This window comes from Rhopalosiphum maidis, chromosome 4 (assembly GCF_003676215.2).
Source record: "Rhopalosiphum maidis isolate BTI-1 chromosome 4, ASM367621v3, whole genome shotgun sequence".
Classification (NCBI taxonomy): domain Eukaryota; kingdom Metazoa; phylum Arthropoda; class Insecta; order Hemiptera; family Aphididae; genus Rhopalosiphum; species Rhopalosiphum maidis.
Window position 1 is genome coordinate 51,570,832 of NC_040880.1, and position 24,244 is coordinate 51,595,075.

General features: G+C 28.9%; 1 protein-coding gene across 7 annotated transcripts in view; it reads left to right on the top strand.

Moving 5' to 3' along the window:
* The first annotated feature begins 690 nt into the window (after nucleotides 1-690).
* LOC113558821 (ankyrin-2-like) overlaps nucleotides 691-24,244 on the top strand; it is a 106,523-nt gene continuing 82,969 nt past the window's right edge. For 4 of the 7 annotated variants that reach the window (XM_026964374.1, XM_026964381.1, XM_026964377.1 and 1 more), the window contains exons 1-11: nucleotides 5,401-5,847; nucleotides 17,548-17,652; nucleotides 17,720-17,852; nucleotides 17,909-18,072; nucleotides 18,139-18,294; nucleotides 18,370-18,498; nucleotides 18,577-18,774; nucleotides 18,952-19,248; nucleotides 19,389-19,586; nucleotides 19,652-19,798; nucleotides 21,744-21,893. In XM_026964374.1, coding sequence (XP_026820175.1) covers nucleotides 5,806-5,847; nucleotides 17,548-17,652; nucleotides 17,720-17,852; nucleotides 17,909-18,072; nucleotides 18,139-18,294; nucleotides 18,370-18,498; nucleotides 18,577-18,774; nucleotides 18,952-19,248; nucleotides 19,389-19,586; nucleotides 19,652-19,798; nucleotides 21,744-21,893 — 1,719 coding nt within the window. In that variant the 5' untranslated portion in view covers nucleotides 5,401-5,805. Of the gene's footprint in view, nucleotides 954-5,400; nucleotides 5,848-15,411; nucleotides 15,599-17,547; nucleotides 17,653-17,719; nucleotides 17,853-17,908; nucleotides 18,073-18,138; nucleotides 18,295-18,369; nucleotides 18,499-18,576; nucleotides 18,775-18,951; nucleotides 19,249-19,388; nucleotides 19,587-19,651; nucleotides 19,799-21,743; nucleotides 21,894-24,244 lie in introns of those variants that run through there. The other 3 variants (XM_026964375.1, XM_026964378.1, XM_026964380.1) reach the window with 3 other exon arrangements.

Genomic DNA, 24,244 nt, shown 5'->3' on the forward strand with positions numbered 1-24,244 from the left:
ATTTCGCCCCCTAGACGAAATCGTTATTATTATTATTATTGTTGTACCATGGGTCAGACGCATCGGCGCTAAAGTGCCGATCTCCAGACGGAGGAAATAGAGGGAGCGAGAGAGTGAGAGATGAGACAGATGAGAGAAAATGAGAGCGAAAATGAAAATAAAATTGGATACGACAACCGCAGAGATCGCGTATCACACTACACGCATGCACGCTCCACCCCTAAACCCGCATACCGTATACAGCGGAGGTGAATACCTATATAATATGTACAGGGTGCATCACCCGTCGCCGTGTTCGGAACCGTCTTTTTCGAAATAACATTTTTGAATAACCATGTTTGGACACTTGTGATGTTCGTAATTCCGGAATCTGTATTATAGTATCTGTTAAATTCGTGTAGGTATCTCGAGAATTAAATCGCCGATTTCCGCGAGTAATATTCAAATGACGGTTATAGGCACCCGCAGCAATATTAAAGATTATAAATAAACAGAAAGCGGTTATTGAGTATAGGTATAATCATATAGTAGGTAATGTGCACTAGTGAGGGCGAACTTCCTCTTGAGGCATCCTGTACAAATAATATTTATACCGTTCCCGGGGATCGATCACCGGCGGCGGCGCTTCTTCACCGGATACACCGCCCCGCTGGTGGTTTAATTCGCCCGCCGTGTATATGCGCGATCGCGTATCTTTATCGCTCGCCACCTCTAGACCGCACGCCCGCCGTGCGAGTTTGTTTTTGCCAGTACAATTATTTTACATACATATTATTATTGTCGTGTCGCAAGTACGTGATAAATCGTGTACGGATCGTACTATCTGTAGCAGCATCGGTCCAATCGACCGGCGCAGCCATGGCTTGAACGCATAACGTATAATATTATATATTAGGCACGCCGCGCGGACATCCGTTCCCACTATGGAACAAGAACCGGAAAAGCCGAAAAAAGTGAGTGAACTATTATAATATTAATCATGTGCGTTATGTGCGCGCGTATTCGCAGTGTTATATTATAGGTACGTATACGTATGCGTGTACACGACCATCAGCTGGCGTGTAGGTTATAGGTATATTATATAGGTACTTCATTTGCACAGCGAATGAGCGAAAATCACTACACACTCGATATGATGTTGGACATTCAGCATCGTGTAGCATCCCTTGCGTTGTCGTTATGAATAAATTATGAGAAATGATGAATAACACAGTGTGTATTTAATATTTATGACGAACAGCGTCGGCGCGGACGCGTTTCTATATAGTATAGGGCGTATTCGCGAGAACGACCTACCCATATGTAATGAACGATTTAGGCACCGTTTGTGTATGCGAAGTAATTTAATTAAAATAATTTAAAGTTTTTCAGTTCTGTACATATACGAACGTGTATTAATTGAATTATCGAAATGAAATAGTTATTAATTAACAATACGAATGTTGAATGTACTGCACACGCGTACAATATCATGCGCTTAGGTACACGTCTTGCTATACATTCATTATCATTATACGTATAAGTACTACACAAGCAAAACAATGCATTCTATATTATAGTAGACTCTGTAGTTTATGAAGTAAATTATAGGATCCGATTGGGATAATATTTTATTTTAAGTTTTTTTTTCTTCGCAACTATTACAGAGTTTAAATGTAAGCGATTCTGTTTAAACTTTTAAAGACTATATTATTATGTAGAGTGTTAGTAGAAATAAATATATCGTATTAAAAAATCTTTTTCTTGTTGTGTGGCTATAATAGTAATATGAGTAATCATCACGTATAAAATATATCAATGTATTTGTCATCTCACTATTATTATAGCAATATATGTAGGTACATAATACGCATTATGTAGTACACGGTCTAGTTGGTCTAATGGTCTACCCTTATTATTGCTGTGTTTAAGATATATTATATTTATCCAGACGACATGTATAATATACTATTTTATATACGTGACCTATACTTGTACAAGATGGGTCGTGATTACGCTATTATTAAAATCTGAAAGATTGAAAAACTGCGGTGCTATATATTAAGTACCTATAATATAGGTAGAAAGAGTGGGTTCATTTCTATTGCGGTTTCTCCCTGTTGAAATATCCTGTTCTAGTCGAAATGCCTTTCATTTGTACACGAGAATTGAAGTACTTAACCTACAATCAAATTGGGTAGAATGCAGGATCATTTTATCGAAATCTCAAGTCTGTTTGTTACTGTAAAATCGCGCGTACATGATAGTTGCAGAGTGTGAAAATTAAATTTTGGAGGAGTTTAAAACTGCTGTTTATATTTAAAGATAAATCTTAGTAAGACATAAAGAAAAAAATAATTTAGAATTCAACGGTCGGTAATAAGAACCACTGCAGAGTGGTTTAAACCTATGATACAGTATATAATATATTGTTCTATATATGGCCGCCTCAATTCAAATTGAATGCATAATGTATATAAATGTTTAAATATACATGAAAACAGATGTAGATAATATGGTTTATATACATTATATATACGTATAAGCTTTTATATTGTTTTATATGATTATTATTATATGTTATATAACTTCATCCACTACTGAATTCTTATTATTTTTTTACAAATGTAGAAATGTCAACACGTATACCATACACAGATTGTATTTTTGATTAACTGTTAGATATACTTTATAACATTAAATTTCAAATTATTATTTATTTAAAATATATATCATTACATAATACTACTATGTATTCATCTTATCCAGTGAAATATAATATAATGTGTGTATAGCTAATACAGCTAGTATGGCTATTTGTACACAATTACCTAGGTTAGGTTATAGGTATAGGTATACATTTATTGATAATTATTATTTCATGTAAAGTAATAAGTAATAACTTATAACAATAACATTTACAATGTATTGTTTATTATTGTTTTAAGATTTTAATCGTATATAACGGCATATCGTAACTATATAATACACAATGACGAGTTGGACTGGTTAAGTTAAAATATAGAAGGGGTATAATAAATTAATAAATAATTAAAAAAAAAAATTTGATTTATAATAAATATCTTTAATTTTGTGAGTTTTGTATAAACGACGATTATCCAAGGAATTTTTATTTTATTGACGGCGGTTGAGGAAATTTCGACCATTACGGTTTCATATTATAGTATATCCACGATTGTATATCTAGTTTTGGGATCGGGTAATCGCTCTAATCTTTATTGTACGGTCAAGTCGGTCTTAGGAAAATATGATTGTTTATGTCATTAGTTTTCAAATGAAAAAACAGAAGAATAAAATAATATAGTTATAAAGTTTATAAGTTATAACTCTACACATTGTTCAAGACAAAGTTGAAAAACTATTAACACAATATGTCAATAAAATATTATTATTATAATTGAATTAATGTTAGTTTATAGTTATAGGAAAATCTGTTGATTTTTAACAAAAATAAGTTGAAAAAATAATCATAAAAGTTATGCTGCCGTCTTTTGTAGTTGTGCTTATATTTGTTTAATTCTTTCTTATTACATCCATTTAAAATAATAGCCTAGAAATTATCATTAATATTTGTATCCAATTTAAATTAACTAAGTTTATCAATAGGTATATTGTGTTATATGTATACTGTTTAAGGGGAGGTTATACAAAAATCGTTTGGTCACAATGACAACGCACCGAAAAAATTCACGTCAAAAGACGATGTGTGGAAAAAAGGATCGTTGCAGGTGGCGTCAACGTGAACTAAACAATAAAATAGACAATAGCGAGGGTCGGAAATAATATGTTTTTTTTTTTATTAAAAAAAAAATAATAATAATAAAAATAATAAAAACGAAACGCGCAGACGGCGAGAGACACATCGTACACGTGTACATACGCATACAAACGCAAAATTATTTATATGTATAATACGAGGAGATCGATGTGAAACCGTCAAAGGTAGACTTGACGATGATGAACATGGACCATATTATGTAAGATGTAACAACCAAACGATATGCACGGCCGTAGTCTTAATGACCAATTTCCAATATGTTATTATTCATCTTACATGATTTTGAACTGCATGTATATTGTATATTATTTACCGATGAGATATATATTTAATCATTTATGTATGAATCAAGTTTCAAATTTTGATCAAATGAACTCTGGATATGTTGGAAAATTGACTTCACGTGCAGTATACAAACTATAACAATTCAAATTTTCAGAGATCTTGGCCACATGTAGAAAAATCAAAATTAATTTATCCGAAATCTGCACATCCTGCGGAAAATAATTTAATATCTGCAGCATTGCACTATTGCAGCAAGTAACTTGGCGGCGGAATACAGTCGATTATTAATAATTACTATAATAACAGTATAATAATTAGTTTTATACTATAATATACATCGCGAAAACGAAAGACACAATCGTTATATAGATTGATGCATCAGCTATGGGTAAATTATTTATAAAACTTTTTTGGTCCCACTTTGTCGTTTAGCCTATACTCGCTCGCACGTAGATTAGATGTTATGAAAAGTAAAAGAAATCTGCATTTCGTCCGAATACCTATATATTATAATAAAATATGTATATCTTCTGCGTCTACGTGCATACTATTATAATTGCAGCAATGCAATCTTCGTTTAGGGCCTAGACGGTGACTGCGGCGGTCGGGCACGTTTTCCTTTACGACGTGAACAGGTCCTCGAACACATAAGGTATAAAGTTTATATTTATCGCGACCACGTTTAAACAACTAACAATTTTCAATTTTAATAAAATAAACATTAAAATGTCGTCCTCAAACACCTTTGTGTATACTGTTTTTCGTTTATTTTAATGGCGATCATTCTGAGAGATTGCACGACTGTCATCGTTGTAATTTTCCATTTTTTCGCCGTGGAGCTTATAGATTGCGATGAAAGTGATTTTTGATATAATTGCGTCCACAATAAATCGATTTTTCTCGTCGGCGTCCATAAAAAAGTTGGCGATTGACAATAATTATACTCTTTCAAGCGGGGCACCTAACTATAGCCTCACCATAGTACCTACTACCACCTAAAACTTTATACAGCCATATAGGTATTAGATACTACTTATATATCTATTATTTAATACGCACATCTACAGCAAGGTTTGCGTGCATATAATATTATAATTTATTGTGTTCGTCTCGGCGACGGCCGGACACGTCTTCCTCTCCGACGTGGTCCCCGAATACCTAAGGCGTAAAGTTTATATTTATCGGTCTATTTTTACGGACCTGCGTGCACCAGCGTCGCGCGCGCGCGTTCACGCACACACGGACACGGCTATGTCCGCGCGTACGAATATCAAGGAGAGGAATATCGTCGTTGTACGTGTATATAAAATTATCGTCAAATACGCTTACACGAATCATCTGTCGGACTCCCGAGATTTCCGTCGCCGGACCGACCAAACGATCAAATGCGCATGCCGCGGGTGCGTTGAACGATTGTCGCGAACCACGTAATATTATTTACCATTATTATTTTCGCAGCTAACCTGCAACTGTTATTGATAGTGAATCGGCGAAAAGATTAACGGCGATAAATCGATTCCCGTCGAAAGCGGTTTTGTTCGGTTTTAATTTTTCGTTCCGTTTCGCGTTTTTTCAATCTCAGACCGTCCGCCCTCTTTTCACTGTCACGCGTCGCTCTCTGACGTACATACACCCAATAGTAATAATAATAATAATAATATATACAAGCGCGCTCGGATATACACCACACACGCGGGCGTTGACATTGACCGGGCGATTAAATATTAATAATAATTATTATTATGAGCAACAATAAGAAAATCCCATCCGTTCTCAACGTCAATGTAAGTATACCTACCACAATAATACTTAGCATTAATTCATGATATCGCATCTTTATAGCGCTTAAATATCTAATACTTGTTTTTTACTTAGCCATTTTCACACGAAGTTTACGAAGGGTTTTTGTTGTGATTAGAGTAACCTACCTATATAATGATATTATAATATTATTGTTTATTATGGGTACATGTTTCGCGTATTATAGATCGATTTGATACATTTTTTTAATTTTAATAATTAATATACCTAATATACTATAGTATACTAACCTAACATGTTATACAAGGTGTAACAGCACTATCACAATGTATTACGGTATATTGTGTCTATACGCATTAGTCCGTACGAATATTTTGTCATCACCGAAAACGCGCAACAGTTGAACATTATTATGTATACGGATGTAAAAAATATGTTAAATAAGTAACCTACACATTTAATATGCCCAAGCCCACCGTGCTCGTGTTTTTGTGTTGAGTCGTGTAATTTTAATGCGTTTCGAATTCCGCCGACAATACTCATCGTAGTCACCTGATGATTTTTATTGTGCGTGCACTTGTACGTCGTTGAATATTCGATTTTCACATATCATGTTTCATTGATGTGTACCTACCTCACTTATAATGGCTAATATCTAACGATATTATAATATGTATATATTTGATATATTATACTATGCGTGCAGTAATAAGATATGGCTTAGCAGTCAGCATCTATATGGGATGATTTTGAAATTCTATAATAAATCAAAACATAAATCTATTGATCAATAATAATATTGTAATATTATTAAATTATTAATTTATTTATTAGTCCGTTATGTAGTATACATGTTATGTCGTTGAATTTAACACATTTTATGCATATTTCTATAATAATGTATTCAAATGATTTTTCAAAAGGTTTTAATGTCTTATTTTAATATTTTTCCTATTTACATTATTTTGAATGCATTTATTCAACATAATTAATTGGAAAAAAAAAATATGAATATTAATACATTTCTTGTATATTATGAAACAAACAGAAGGACAAAAACAACGGGAGATAAGCAAAGCGTTTTATTTTTACATATAATATTATACTGATTAACGTAACAAACGTTCAACGGTATAAACATTTTGAAAAAAACAACATTCTCTTACTTGTCGTTCATAGGTAATAATCTTTTGTTTTGGAGTAGGTACTGTTATATAGATTATTGATTGTCACCTGCAATTCGTTAAGGAAAAATTGATTAGATTTGTATTATACAAAAATATGGTTTAGAACGACATGATGCCGAAAATTTTAACAAAATCATATTACTGATATCAAATTGTAAATAGCTTATGAGTCATTATACGTTCTCTAAATACTGTTAACATATTTTCGTCTAATATTCGTAGTGGTTAGATCAACGCGCAATAAGCATTTTATTAAGTAAATATAAAACTACCGTAGAATTGTTTGATGATTTTTTTATAAAAATATATAAAATTATTATTCAAATCGATAAAATTTATTTTAAAACGATTTATTTATGAACAAGAGAAAATTCTTAAATATGTGAAATACAATGATTTAACTATACTTAAATTAAATATATATTATTACAATCTACACTCTACAATATTAAAATTAATAAAATTAATTTTTTTCTGTGGTTTTTTATTAAAATATAAGGTATATGAGGTACACATGAGTATATAATATATATACCTTAATGTGAAGTGTGAGGGAAGTTATAGTTGTTAATTTAATAGTAATGTTTTCAAGTTTTCTTTACAACTTATCAAATTTGTTCCACTTTTTATGTATACACATACCGTACTTTACGAATACAGAGAATTGTTTATTGATACATTTTAGGCATGCATTATATTTATATACTTTTAAATTACACAAAACATACAGGTACTATATCTAGCTATGCAGAGGATATACATATATTATTGTAAACACACCTGACTGTTAATAAGCTCTTCATATAATATTAACTTCAAAATTATTAAAATTTTTATTATAATTTCTTCAAATTTTAATATAATTAATTATAGTTTTATTATTTTTCTATTCTATATAGTTTTAAGAATTTTTTTATTTATATCTATATCAAGTCAAGGTAAACTAGAAAAGTAGATACTACTAAAAATGTTTCTATTAAAAATTGTTATTAACAATTGAGGCGCAATATAACACGATGATAATTTTCGAAAATTGTATTCCAAAAAAATAAATTAAAAAAATTAGGTCCTTAAAATAGATAAACGTTTAGCACATACGTTATATAATATAATAATTATATTAGGTATATTTGTTTTATTATCAATATTCAATATGTTATTTATATATTTTATTAATACTGTACACGAAACAATATATTGATGTCTACTCTATGTACATTTACCAGTCGTCTCTATATAAAATGTATTGATTTATTATCGAGCCGCAGTAGCCTTGATACGTAAGTGTTTGTTGTGTTTTGTTCAAACGATTTTAAGATTCTCACGCAAGATTATATTTACCCTCAAGTAGTGGCAGTTAACCCTATGATATATGTGATACCGTGACGTAGGTACTTATAATAGGTACAAGCTAAATTTTATTGAATTAACTTGGTAACAAAAATACGAAATTCGTGTATTCTCTCATATAGTTGATCGAGAATAATTTTATTACAATATACATATTGACATATTGTACACATTATACATTACGATATAAATATATTTTTTAACTTTGTATAACGATTAGTTTCGACACTTAAGTATTTAGCGAGAAACATAAAGAGTAAAATATTAAATAGAAGTTATTTACAAAAAGAAAGGGAATAATATAGGTAAAAAACTAAATTGCTGTATGATTAAAAAAAGATAATATCTTTGATATTTTTTTGTTGAATATTATAATAATTTAATAATTTATTATTTACATATGTATTTAAATAAACTTATAAGTTATTACTTAATGAAAGTAGTTTAATAATTTACTTTTATAAGTAAGAATATAAGAAATATTATAACAATAACATTCTTACATATTACATTTATATCATTTAAAGATCAATCCAGTTTATATATAATTTATACAAAACTATATTTTAATAGAACATAAGCAGTATTTTAATACACTTTATAATGGTTTCGAGCACGTATGTTTCAAAGTTTAATATAGGTAAATTCTCTGGAGAAATTAAGCACAGAAAACATTAACAAGAAAAAAATGTCGTTAGTTTTAAATTATAATAGAATTGAATGTATTTTACAACCTGAAAACACGAACGCGATTTTTTTTCACAAAAACTACCATGTTACTCAATACTTACACCTAATAATATTATAATTTTATAGTTTATTGTGTTTGAATGTTTGAAATAGTAAATTAATGTTTGTAGATTTCATTTAGATTTTTTGTATATTGTATGTATAATAAAGATCAGTGGCGTATGCAGAATTTTTTAAGGGGGTGTCATATCATAATTATATGCTCGAATTGACCTTTTTTTTTAGTCCTTATTTCATAATTTGAACAGATACTTATTTTTAAGGGGGGTGTCATATCTCCCTGATACCCCCCTCCCCCCTTGCGTACGCCACCGATAAAGATACTATAGTGTACTGTACAATTATAAATATATTATTAAATACAATAATTGCATTATTATAGAAAAACATTAAAATTTAAAACTAATAAAAAATAAATTCTGAATAGTGTCTACAAAACAATTCAACTCATAAGTCAATGAGTTAATGTTTTGATTTGTTTATCATTGATGATCTTATCTAAAATTTGGATAACTTGTATTGATCAGACTAAAAATCTGAATATTGATTTTATACCGTTTTAAAATCATTCGTAGTGTATCTAATTTTGGAATGTAGGAAAACAATTGCCATTTTGGCTTTGAAACACATAACTGTTAATAGGTGACGAATGATGCTGTAGTGACATTTAAGTGAACATTCTCGTATTTTAATAAAGCTCGTTAATCCATGTTATCTATTGACAAAACGCAGTTACTTATTATTATTATGTTTACTCGTAAAATAATATTGTTTATGAAATATTTTTATTTGTTAAAATTTCAATTTTCTCTTTTTTGTATTAATTAAATTTATTTCACAAGTTTTAATATTTCTATACAGTGACCCTGGATCTAATCCAATTGTATCTAGGTACTTACAATATGGGTTTAAATGTAAAACAGAAATATTATATACATAAAAAAATATAAATGGATGTTAGGTATACCGAGACGCAGCTGTAAATTACTGCTCGTATGTCCTATTTGACCTTTATATGTTTTGTTAAGGAAATCAATAGTTTCCACTAAAAGTAAACGCGAGTTTGCCTTAATACACCAATGTAGACAAAAACATTTTAAGTATACTGGCATGAGAGGTGAATAAATAATTTTTTAATAACAGAATATTAAATTTTTAGTTTGCGTTAGATAAACGTGTATTAAGTAAGTTTGAAATTTAAGTACATAACCACTAACCAAAACTTATAATCATAGCCCGTAGATATTATATAGTAATATTATAGTGACTGAAAATCAAAGACTACGCGGGTTGCTAAGTGATATGATTAATTGATATTACATTAACCTTTAATCGAAATTTGTAAATTTAATAGTGTCAACGTCATATAAAAATTTGATTGTGCACATTTATCGCAAAAAATTATTAGTTTATTTTTTTAAAAGGTTAGGTTACCTAATTCTAAAATATCTATAGTTTTTATATTTCTATTATTTCCAAGTGTATTAAAAGTCTTATCTGTGCGTGTTGAGAAAACACCAACTGTCGCCGAAATATATTTTATGATGATATCATGTACATTTTTGCTGTAGTCTGACAGTAAAATGGTATTTTCGATTTGAATTTATAAATAATTTTTTTAGTCATAAGCTTGAATACAGAACTATGAATTTACAGTTATGTTTTAGATTCCAAACTGAACGAAAGAAAAAAATATATTTTAAAAATTATGTGTGATGTCTGTTTTTATACAGATATTATTTTCCAAAATATAGAAAATATATTTTACTTAGCCTCAATTATAGTTTCAAATACAAATGACACTCAAGTGTCAACGACTTATTAAAGACGAGTTAAAAAAATTACAAAACGGTGAAGTGTATCAATAAACTAGATCTTATAAATATATTATTCATTGATTTGTATTATACGATTTTATAAATTTGAATTTTGAATTTAACGCAATATTTTTTATGTACCCATAAAGTAAAATGTAAAGCACTCAAAGCATCACTTTTACAAAAAACACTTAGTTCCTATTTATTACTAATTTATTAGTCAATAATTAATTCACCGATAAAGAAAAACACGTGTTAAAATAAAAGTTGATTTTAATTAGTGTTCGAGCATTAGAAACTTACCTATATCTCATGTCTTGAAATGATATAAAGAAAATATAGTATAATTTATTTTTAACCACATTACATAAATCACAATTTTGGAAAATATTATTTCGACCTCTAGTGTTACTACATATAATATTATAAAATCTAATACCTAGTTCTAATTTTTATATCTTCTCACATACATTTCTCTCATTAAACATCTCTAAAATAGGTTAAAATTGTATATTCGTTAAACGTTAATGGTTATGAATAGAATATATATAATATATTATTTTCATTGTTATTCGAAAACTAAGACTACGTGAAAAATTAAATATACTTCAGGTCTATACTTGACCGTGAATAATTGTAATCCATAGTTAAGATATTTGGCTAACACTTTTTGTCCATCTATTATTAGCGTCTCAATAAGTGTATTTGTTTTTAATAAGTTCCAAGTACTCGCACCAAACAACGACAATATGTAGAATTTTAAATAATACATGAGTTTGTCAAGGTATAATTATTATGCAATACAAATTGCAATAAACAAAATTGAAATTAGTTTAAAATGTGTAAATTGAAAATATAAAATCTAGATTTTTACAAATAAGAACTTAAAAGTTATGTTAAACTAAAAATCACACGAAAATAAAACATGGATATGTATTTATTACATTTATTTTGGTGTCTAGATTTACCGAGAAAAAATCATTATTGTTTAAACAGTTTTACCGATTAACAAATAATTGTATGTAAGTATTGCTCTAGCCGTTTAAACGAAAATACAATACATATACACGTAAATATACAATTTTGAATATTCGAATATTAAAGGGAAAATGCGGTATTTTATATTTATTATTGAATAAATACCTGCAGGTTTCCTGTATGATACGTTTTCTTTTTATATTTATCTTAAATTATCTCAAATTCGTCATGCTTTTATACTAATTTTATTACAAGAACATTATATATTATCTATAATGCAATATTGAATTTCAATGTGAGATTGCGTTGTAAGTAAAATAATCCATGAACATATAATGATTAATGGGACATAAGAAACAAGACTACGATGTTAATTTATCATAATTATTAAGGTCAAATGCCCACAGTCACACGAATCGGATTTTAAAATGGTCACGTCAATATCGTCACAATCGTCAAATTAAATACATATTATGATGTGTGTTTGCCTTCTGTTCATGATTATTCTATACAGGACATATTAGATAGTTGACACAATGAAGAATCATCAGGTAGCGTTCGTTATCGCCGATTATATTACAATGCAATGTAATTTTTCTAAGTGGTGTACCTCCCATTGATATCCTACTGTATCCGATACTGTATACCTCAAAATGTCGAAGCAAAGTGCTAACAATATTTATTTGACACGAGGTGACATTAAACTTATATTTTGTAATTTTGTAAATGGAATAAAATTCAATTTTTTCGGAGCGTTAAGCTGATATTATATTATATAAATCGTACTGAGCTCAAAGTAAGTATTGATGTTTTTCCCTGGACCTCGATTGAAAATATTGCTGGCATTAGAACATTTTGTTATATTGTAAAATTAACTTAAGTATGGGTTTTCGGAAAAATTTCACAACAATCTTTAATATTTTAATATATTAAAAATATAAAAGACTGCGAGACCGTTGTGACGCCATATGTCATAATATTTAATATATCATATTGGACATTGGTACATGGCAGGGGTCACCAATTAATATTTTTGAAGGGCCACATAAGGATTGTGAATATTTTTCGTGGGCCATCAAAATTCTAATTACATATTTACATTATTTAAAAACCAATAATATTTAACAAAAATAATAATTTACAACAATAACACATATATAATATATTATGTCGTATAATAATATGTGTTTTTTCTTCATGGTCTGCGGGCCGAATAAAATGTGTTCGCGGGCCGCAATTTGGTGACCTATGGTATATGTCATATGGTGTTCAAAGGCTTGGCCGACGAACGGGCCATTGCAAAGTATAGATAAGCTATTGTTATGTTTTAACGCGTACCCTAAGCGCCTTCACGGGAATAAACATCGATAAGTATTCGATTCTTGTGTAGGTACTTACAGCTTTAATATTTTTAAAACCACGACGGCAATGAAAATTCAACGTTTTCACAATTTAATGGAGTTTGAAAACTCGTTGTTTATTTATCGCAAGTTATAATATTTATAAGCCATCGCGCACTTTGGTCGTGTGTGTGAAATTACGTATTGTACACACACACATATATATATATATATATATATATATATATACTATATATTTTATGTGTATACATAGCTCATACGCGGGCATCAGAAAAATCGCACTCCGACGTTGCCAGATTTGTGCTAATAAAGAGAGTAGGGTAAGTTTTCGTTCGTTCCCCGGGCCCGGGGGTCTGCCGCCGCACCGGATCTAATCTGCACACCCCTCGCGCGGCTGCAGTGACTGCGGCAGCGGCGACGGCGGCGGCGGCGCGTATTGATTTTGCACAGTCCGCCGCGGCTGGCGGCGCCGCCGTTCGATATACAAACGCCGTGCTACACACACCTACACCCCGACCGTCAACGTCACTGGTTTCGTGTTTTTATTGTACTCTCGCACGCATTACCAACTTAAAAGCACGCGACCTCCACACTGGTATACGGTACACGTATATATACGTATAGCCATACTGGTAAAACGGCGGAAACCGTTTGTCGAATTATTGCACAATTTTACCGACATTGAGATACGGTATATTATTAATTGGTATATACGTGAAGGAGAACGAAAGAAATTATTAAATCGAACTCGCGGTGTTGCAACCTTTGTCGTATCTATAACAGTAATCGTGATAAATTTGATTGCGCATCGTTGCAATATTATAATATGAATTATCATCAAATTTATTATTATTATTATTATTATTATTAATTCCAATATCTTTAACGTTTTGATGTATTAAAAACATATCGGACTGTATGACTGCGGTATGATGACCGTCACGACGTCATCCGACCTAATATACCATACCTGGTAAATGGTGTCAATTATTATTATTATATTAACGTCGTCGTGTCGTCTATGGAATATTTCCGTGTAATAGTAGGTATACCTATGTCCTATACTATGGTCGTATTTGTATATAAGTGTATTATAAGAGCGAAATATTTAATAATATGCAATTCGTATAAGATCATCGTGAAATTGCGAACGTAAAGTTCTCAAGAGTTCAAGTTCGTTTTTATACGAAAATTACAAATTTGTTATTGAAATCTCAAAATTCTTATTGGACATTATTATTAGACCTGTTTAAATAAGCCGTTTTTACATACTATAATTAACAATATTAAATTGCAAGTAGGTTTCTACTCGTAGGTTTATTCCAGTTGAATTACAGGTATTGGTAAGTACCTATTTCATAAATTCTAGCTATTGTGGAAATGAACGGACATTGATTGCGATTGAAATTATTAAGGTTTATTATGAAATTATTTCAGTAAAGTAGACATAATACATTTAAGTGTGTCGCATTCATATCATATTTTTTTTAAAGTTGTTTAATAAGTTTATAATTTTATATTTCTAATATAATTCATGAAAAATGAAAATATTTTTGAACAGATATTAAACGTTTAGTAATTTAAGTTTTTTCTGAGAATTACAATTATTTTTATAAATAATTCGTCATGAGTATTTAGGGGTGAGCTATATCATTTTAAAAATAATTATCTTAAAATTAAGTAAGTTGTTTTAGTGAAACTAAATAAAAATGTATACATAGCTTCCCTGTGTTCACGTTTAAATCGATAAGTTAAACGTTTCAAAAGTGAAGTTTAAAATAATAATAACAATAATAATAATATTTATTTTTTTAATTTCTTCCAAATTGTTTTGTATTATTCTTTGATAGTTTTCTTTTAATTCTTCTAGTTTTTTCATACGTTAGCAATAGGTTAAGCCCGTATATATACATAATAAATATTGTATATTATATTCTTTCCTTATATATGCAGGTCATATATACGCACGCACATACACACACACACACACACACACACACAGGTGTATGTGGCATTTGCAGCAAGTGCGCGCACCAGTTACGCCCGCGGGGGTTGGCAGCATTGACCAGTTAGGGGCTTTTTCAATAATGACATTTGGGTGAGGGCGTCGCACAAGGGAGGTGTTTGCTGTTTCGTCGCCGGCGATAAGCTCGAAGGGGCCAGTTCAGTATCGGTGCCGTACGCGGCAACACCGGCACATAAATGGCGTAATTCTGACACAATTTACTTGTTGTTATAATATTATTAGTATAGTTGCACTAAAACAATTCGTTAAGTAGTTAAGCACCGCGGTCCGCGGCGTGGGTGGACATGGTCACCGAAACCGGACAAGTAAGAGTTTTGATTGTGTATATCTTGTTAAGAGAATATTGACGTAACATTATTATTATTTCTCCATATATTTTATTCACACACACACACTAATATACGAATGTTAAAAACAGCCTTCCGAATTTATAGTACTGTAGCCAAACCATAGGTACAGTAATAGTTACCGTTTACAAACAATTTGTATTAACATATTATTATAGCGGCGTACAGCTAGGCTATTTTTGATATTTGAATTTTTTAAATGATTAACTGATAGATAATGATTATTACAGTGTTTTTATTAATTTGAATATTGAAAGCTCTATTTGAAAGGACAATAATTGCACAATAGTTTTGTATTGACATCCTCATAACATGTTTAATATTTTATTTTATCATCTGATGGTGATACTAGTCGGGTGCGATTTATGTTAAATAACATATAACGTCTTTAAGATTTCGGCATGAAATAAATACGTGCTGATGATGGTCATCAGTCATCACACCCTACATAGCTATATACAAAGCTTAATATTAAATTAGAAACAAAAATCAGAACTACGCGCGTTTAACGACTGCTATAAATCGTTTGGTATTTTATATCGCAGAAATAACTTATACACTATTGTCATTATCATAATTCAGTAAAATAATATATTATTATATATTTAATATCTCGTATAACAATAATAGGACTATTGTGATTAATAGTACTTACCTATCGCTAACAATTAAACTGTTGATAAACATTATTTTTCTTATGTTCATTAATGTTATTATAATACAAGAAATAAATTAATATTACATGGAATTAAAATTTCTCGCTGTTTTTATATGAATGTATTTTTTAATTAATTGGAAAATAAATAAATTATGTATTTGTACATAAGCGATAACTATGTTCAATTTTTAATCAATTGGTATGGAAACATAGACATTTGGAGAAATGTAACGGCTCCAAAAAACATATTCTTGCAAACAAAATTATAATATTTTATTAAAATTGTTTTGAATTATTTATCTATCTATCTATCTATCTATCTATCTTAATTTTATAAGAGGGTTATGTATGATTTACTTTCTTAGTGGGCAGTTATTTCTGAGTCTATTAACTATTCATTTTAAAATAAGTTTTAGCTAGTATTGTCTATTTGTTTATAGAGTTAATAATTTATTCTATATCCTAAACTAATATATAGTTATGTAGTATACTACTAAACAAAATGTTATACTATTTATATAATTGCGTCTAAATGTCTTATTAACAAAATTAATGTTAATACATTTTCTATTGAAGAAATATTTTATAGACCTTTAATTTTTTTTTTATTTATTTATTTAGAGAAAAGTTTATTATTACATTAACACAATAATAAACAAAGTATTAATTAAAATAACAAAAATTATCTACACCTTTAACCTGATCTTGTGGTAGTAGTGTAACGTATTATATATTACACATAAGATTAAATAATTTTACATATAATAATAGTTATTAATTAAATATATAAGTCATACAACATTATATACTTATAGAACTACCAAATTATAAACATTGACTTATTTTACTAAAAATAATATAATTTATACATTTCTTATTATTCGTTTTATCATTAAGAACATTTTTTATAACATTCTATGCATGTTCTATGTTAATTTAATATACCTAAGTAAATTATCCAGTATTTTTTTTTTATGTTTTCACTACTATTATTAGTTACTTTTATCTATTTCATTAATATAAAATGTATAAATGTATATTATACATTTTTGTAGATTGATTTAATAACCCAAATTGAATTTAATATAAACATGAATAGTATGCAAAATATGCAATATTATGTATTATACAATAGGTTATTATACATAATTAAAATATATAACTATTTAATTTCTTTGTAATATTTATATTCGTAGTTATATTCAATTATACGATTTATAAATATATAATGGTGTATATAATTTTACAGGCGGAGGGGAATACCTCTTCGTTTTTAAGAGCGGCACGATCCGGGAACCTTGATAAGGTTATTGAACACTTGAAAAATAAAATCGATATAAATACATCAAACTCTGTAAGTATTTAGAATAATTTGTACCTCTTGTATATTTTAAGACTATAACAATATTGTTTATTTTAAGAACGGTTTGAATGCCCTGCATTTGGCTTCAAAAGATGGTCATTTGGAAATCGTAAAAGAGTTATTGAAAAGGGGCGCTAATGTAAATTCGGCAACAAAAAAAGGAAATACTGCACTTCATATTGCTTCTCTTGGTATATAATAAATATTCCATTTTTTTCAACAATTAACATAAATGATGTATTTTTAGCGGGGCAATATGATGTGGTGGTAACCCTCGTGGAACATGGCGCATTGGTCAATGTGCAGAGTCAAAATGGTTTCACCCCTTTGTACATGGCTGCGCAAGAAAATCATGACAGAGTTGTTAAGTATTTATTAGCAAATGGGGCCAATCAAAATCTGGCAACTGAGGTATGACGTGTAAAAAAGGGTACGAATAAGCTATGTAATAACTGATATACGGTTTTTTTTTTTTAGGATGGATTTACACCATGCGCTGTTGCAATGCAGCAAGGTCATGAAAAGGTAGTAACTGTGTTATTAGAAAATGATACCAAAGGTAAAGTGCGTCTCCCAGCATTGCATATTGCAGCAAAAAAAGACGATTGCAAGGCCGCAGATTTACTCCTTCAAGTAAATATTGATTTAAATTATAAAAGTATTATATAAAATCGAATTAGAATAATAATAATATATTTTTCCGAGCAGAACGATCATAATCCAGACGTAACATCTAAGAGTGGATTTACTCCATTACATATTGCTTCGCATTATGGAAACGACGGTATTGCTAAACTTCTCCTTGCTAAAGGTGCTGACGTCAACTACTCTGCTAAAGTACGATTTCTATTAATTATTTAGGCTCCAATGAATATACATTATACATAAATTAATCATAATTTTATTTTACAATAGCACAACATAACTCCTTTACATGTGGCAGCGAAATGGGGTAAAAGTAACATGGTATCTTTGTTGCTTGAGAGCGGCGCAAATATTGAAGCTAAAACTAGAGATGGTTTAACGGCCTTACATTGTGCTGCAAGATCCGGACACGATCAAGTTATTGACATGCTTTTACAAAGAAATGCTCCAATTAGTTCAAAGACCAAGGTTGGTGTAGATCCTACCCTTTATTACTTATTTTAAATATATTATATTATACAAATTAAGTGCATAATATTATATAAAATAATAATTAAAAATATGTTTTTAGATGATTTTTTATTTAATTTGAAGTATAAATAAAAATTAAAGTTGTATCTATACAATAATTTTTTTTGTTTGTAGAACGGTTTGGCGGCATTGCACATGGCGGCACAGGGAGATCACGTGGAAGCTGCTAAAGTGTTATTGTCCAATAATGCTCCCGTTGACGACGTGACCGTAGATTATTTAACCGGTCTTCACGTAGCCGCCCACTGTGGACACATCAGGGTGGCTAAACTCTTATTGGAGAAACATGCGGATCCCGATGCTAGGGCGTTAAATGGTTTTACACCGTTGCACATCGCATGCAAGAAGAACCGTATTAAAGTTGTGGAATTGTTACTCAAGTACAACGCGAGCTTGGAAGCTACTACGGAAGTGAGTATACACATATGCCTATAAATACTCATTTAATATAAACGGCTGTTTGGTCAACAATAGTCGATTTGACAGATCGAAAATACTAATAAGTATATTATCGATATTTATAACGGTTATTGTTTTTTATTGATAAACAGTCCGGTCTCACTCCGTTGCACGTCGCCAGTTTCATGGGCTGTATGAACATCGTGATATTCCTGTTGCAACATGAAGCCAATCCGGATCTACCTACAGTGAGAGGAGAAACGCCATTGCACCTGGCTGCCAGAGCCAATCAGACGGATATCATACGGATATTGCTCCGTAACGGAGCTCAAGTGGATGCCAGGGCTAGAGTACGTGTGAATCGTATGCTGGTTTCTAATCCCATGAACGTTATTTATATTTGTTTGTTGTGCAGGAAAAACAAACACCGCTTCACATAGCTTCCAGATTGGGTAACGTGGACATCGTAATGTTACTGTTAGCCCACGGCGCGGCAGTCGATTCGACCACGAAAGATCTATACACCGCTCTACATATCGCCTCTAAAGAAGGCCAGGAGGAGGTAAGAGCACTGATTATGAAACGCATTATGGATCACGTGGACACAACATATTTGCTTGATAAGTTTTGGTCTGTTAGAAGAGAATATTTTATTTAAAACAATTAAATATTGTGAGTCTTTCCTTTTAATATCTTTATATCATATTTGGTACTAGAATTCAACGTACGTCATTATAATTGGATCGAGAAAATTTGGTGATATTTAATCGGTAAAATATTTTATCGCCTTCGGAAATACCTAATGTTTTTGTTTAAATTAAATTTTGACCAATCAGTTATTTAGACCATAATAATTTTATCAATATAATTACGTCTAAAAGAATTCTTAAGTTACTCGAGTAATTTTAATATTCGAGTTGAAAATATGCTACAAATTTAATTATTCTAAAATAATTTTACTTTGTAAATTAAAAGCAATTACGTATTCAAATTAAAATTTCGGTGCCAATAATGATTTATGTAAGCTTTAAATACATTTTTTTAATTTTCGTTGGTTATAAGAATATGAATTAAAGTGTCCTTCTAAAATGTCGTCGATTAAGTACTTTGAGTATGACGTAATTTATTTCTGAACAAAGGATTCACTGCCATATTATTTTCATCGAAATGTGTTCGTATTCTTCGTAAATAAAAATAAATAATCTAATTTTTAATACATATAAATTAAAAAGCAATAAGAAATTAGGAAAATATACGTACCTACTGTGCCAAATCAGCCATTTTTTTATTAATTTATGACATTTATAAATCAGTATTATTATATCGTATTAATTGTGTCATAATAATCGTCAATCCTAACCTATTATAACCTTTTTTTTATGTAATAAGAAGGTTTGAGATTCAATATATTTATCATCAAGTCTATATTTCGATGTATAATTTAATACTTTAAAATTTGCTAAAATATTTTAATCCAAATTACAATTAAATGAAACCACCTACATAATTGTATAATATGGTTCAGTGGTTCACTATATTATACGTAGACCCAAAACTAAATTCAAAATAAATATTTTTTTTCTTTTAAGAGTTGTTTATAAATAATTAAACTATATAATATGATTATATTATATTATTAGCAAATTTGCACTTATAAATTATTGAATAATTGTTATACGGTTTAATTATTATTACTATGAATGTTAGAATTTAGAAAATATAATAGATTTACATTTATATCTTTAAAATGTTGTCATATTAGATGATGATGATATATTATAATATATTGAATATAGTGCTGTTAGTTTTTTTTTTAAGTTTCATAAAAGTTTACATGACATAAATGTTATATTATAGCATTATTTTGATCTCTTAATCGTTGTTAAAATTCAAAAGACATCTTTTTATAATAGTTTAATCACCGTTAAAAACAAAACTAGAATATGGATGTGAATATTTTATGCTTAATCATTGTCATTGTTGTTTTCTTAAATTAAAAAAAAAAATTAAATATTTATAAACACGTTTTTTTTCGCTTTGCCTATTTTTTTTTTTGTCAAGCCACCGCAATTAAAATGTTATTTTTCCATTCTAAATTTATTTTACCTTCAAAAATCAAGCAAGTCACTTGGTACTTGGTAAAATTGATATTCATTGATTAGGTAAGTCCTGAAATTATGTTATTCTTATAAATATTTTCCATTTTTCCTACCATATCTAAATGTGGCTAAATATTATTAGCCTAACTATCCTAACGCAATAATATATTTACTATGACTTTATATTGACTTATTGGCTGTAAACTATTTATCATGGGCACAGGCTTTAGCTTCACAACACTGATGCAATGTATAAACATATTTTAAAAGCTTGAATTTATTATAGAAAAAATATCTAACAGCATTAATTATTTTTAACAAGCTTTAACTTTGTAAAATATTGTACAAAAATTAATAAGTTGACATGACTGATAATGAATGAGAAACACTGGACTTTTTTGTTGGCAGGTTGCATCAGTGTTGTTGGAGAATGAAGCCTCAGTGACAGCAACCACTAAAAAGGGGTTTACCCCACTACATTTGGCATCAAAATATGGCAACATTAAAGTCACCAAGTTGCTATTACAAAAACAAGCTCCAGTTGATGCACAAGGAAAGGTTAGTAATGATTTTATAATCAAATTATTTTTAGAATATTTACTTTTGAACTTTTTTGGAAAAATATACTACATTTCAACATATATATATATATATATATTAAAAGTTTCAGTATAAGTTATAAGTACATATTTAATAGAATGTGATTAAGATATCATATGTATAATTTTAAGTATAAAAATGATATTCCTCCATTAAGGTAGCTCGATTTTTATTTATTAATCTAATAACAATTTAAAGAGGCTATAAAGCAGAGGTGGTCAAAATGCGGCTCAAATCTTAAAACAAAGACACAAAACATTCTTATAAAAAATATAAATATTATTTAATACATTTATACATAATATATATTAATATGATGACCTTTTTTCATTTTGGATATTACCTATTTTAGTTATTTATTAATATATTGAGCGACTTGCGTGTCTTTTCTCGCTGACCACCCCTGATATAGATGAGTTATTTATATTTTTCATATAATTTAATGATAAGAACCAATAAATAAAATATATAACTTTATAACATTATTGTTAAAATTAGATTGTTTGGCTTTTGATTAGAATCATATTATAAATTATATATTATGATATTCTAATATGATATAATATGTTCAAGTAGTGTATTTAATAATATTTTTAAGTTTTGTAATTTAAGATGGTAACTAATAAAAATATAATTATTATATTTATCTCAAAAATTAAACTGGATAGTTACACTCAAATTATGTTGTGTTAAAAACACTGGTAAAGTTACAAATATCAAGTTTTGAGCACTCATCGTGCTTGTTACGTTATATTATGATAGCCTCAGCACGTCTTATAGAAGTATATTATGACTATACGATTTTCAGTGCTTCCAGTATAACTGAAATTTAAGATTAAGTACTTAAGACGCTGTTTTTTGTAAAATAGTGACCAATTATAAATGAAAATTTATAAAATAAATTTATTGCCATATTATTATTTTTCCTACTCATTGTCCACCAACAAATAAGCTTATAAAAATATCAAAAATATTTATTATAATGTAACAGAACTATTTAGTATTTAATTGTTATTAAAATAATTATTTAAATCCATTTCACATATTATAATATATTATAAAATATAGTTGTATAGAATTTAATAATCTTAGAAATATCCTATAACTTAATTAAATTATGAATGAAATTTTCGTATAAATTAATTAATGTAAGGAGGTATAAACATTTTATAAATAACTCATTTTGGCGGTTTTGGATGTAATTGATAATCACGTTTATAGATAATTTTATTAACTATAGAAACCCGTAGCTTAAAAAAGTGATAATTTAAAGATTTGGTTAAAAATGTGACTAAATGGAAGTTCCAAGACTGGAGTTTTTATAAATAAAATTTAAAATAATCATATTTTAATTCTTTAGAAATATTATTTTGATTGTTTTGAATTACGTCCACATGATAAGCCTCATTGTTTTATTGTTTTATTTAAGTAACCGTATTATTAAATAAAGTTATAAAACTAATTTTCCATCTTATTTAGTTCGGTACCTATCTAACAAACTTTAAGAAATTATATAGTCTAAAAATGTATTCATATATTTTTAGTTTTATAAGAGATATTGTTCTACGAAGATAATTAATATGTTATACATTTTATTCATTCCACTAATTAGAAATAACATTTAGTTTGAATCGACATTTAAGTAACGACATATATATATACAGTGGATTCCGTTTAATGTGGGTATGTTGGGACCAGCTTTGTTTGCCTACATTAAGCGGTTACCCATAAAAACCGAAATTGGTGAAAAAAAATTATAATATCAAAAAAGTCAACAAAGTCCCTTTTTGCATAATGAATTTTTATTTTTTTTCCGATTAAAATGTTAAAAACACCAGGATGATGGGAAAAATGTTTAAAAAAATATTCAAGTGAAACTACCCTTAAAAATTGATCAAGGGTTAATTTGGGCACAAAATTAGTTTATGATACATTTCAATAAGTATTCTACTTAAAAATCTATACTTATTTTTAAAATATTCCGGACAAAAAGTACTAAAAGATGGTATTTTTTTTTTACCTATGATCAGTAGTATCATTAGTATCAAATTGTTATTGTTGTAACTTAAAGTGGATAGTTTTTCATTTTGAACAACAATAATATTTTCAGTCGTTTATTTTTCATCTGAAGTTCACAATATTACCGTTAGGTAGATGTATCTCACATCAAAATTGTTCGCCTTTTTGTGTCGAATCTACAGTAACGTTGTAACTTTATTTTCAACAATAGAAACTACGAAAAATTAATTTGTGCCGTTTTTGCACAATATGCAGAAAAGGGTTTTAAGGTTTAAATGGTAATGCTTTTT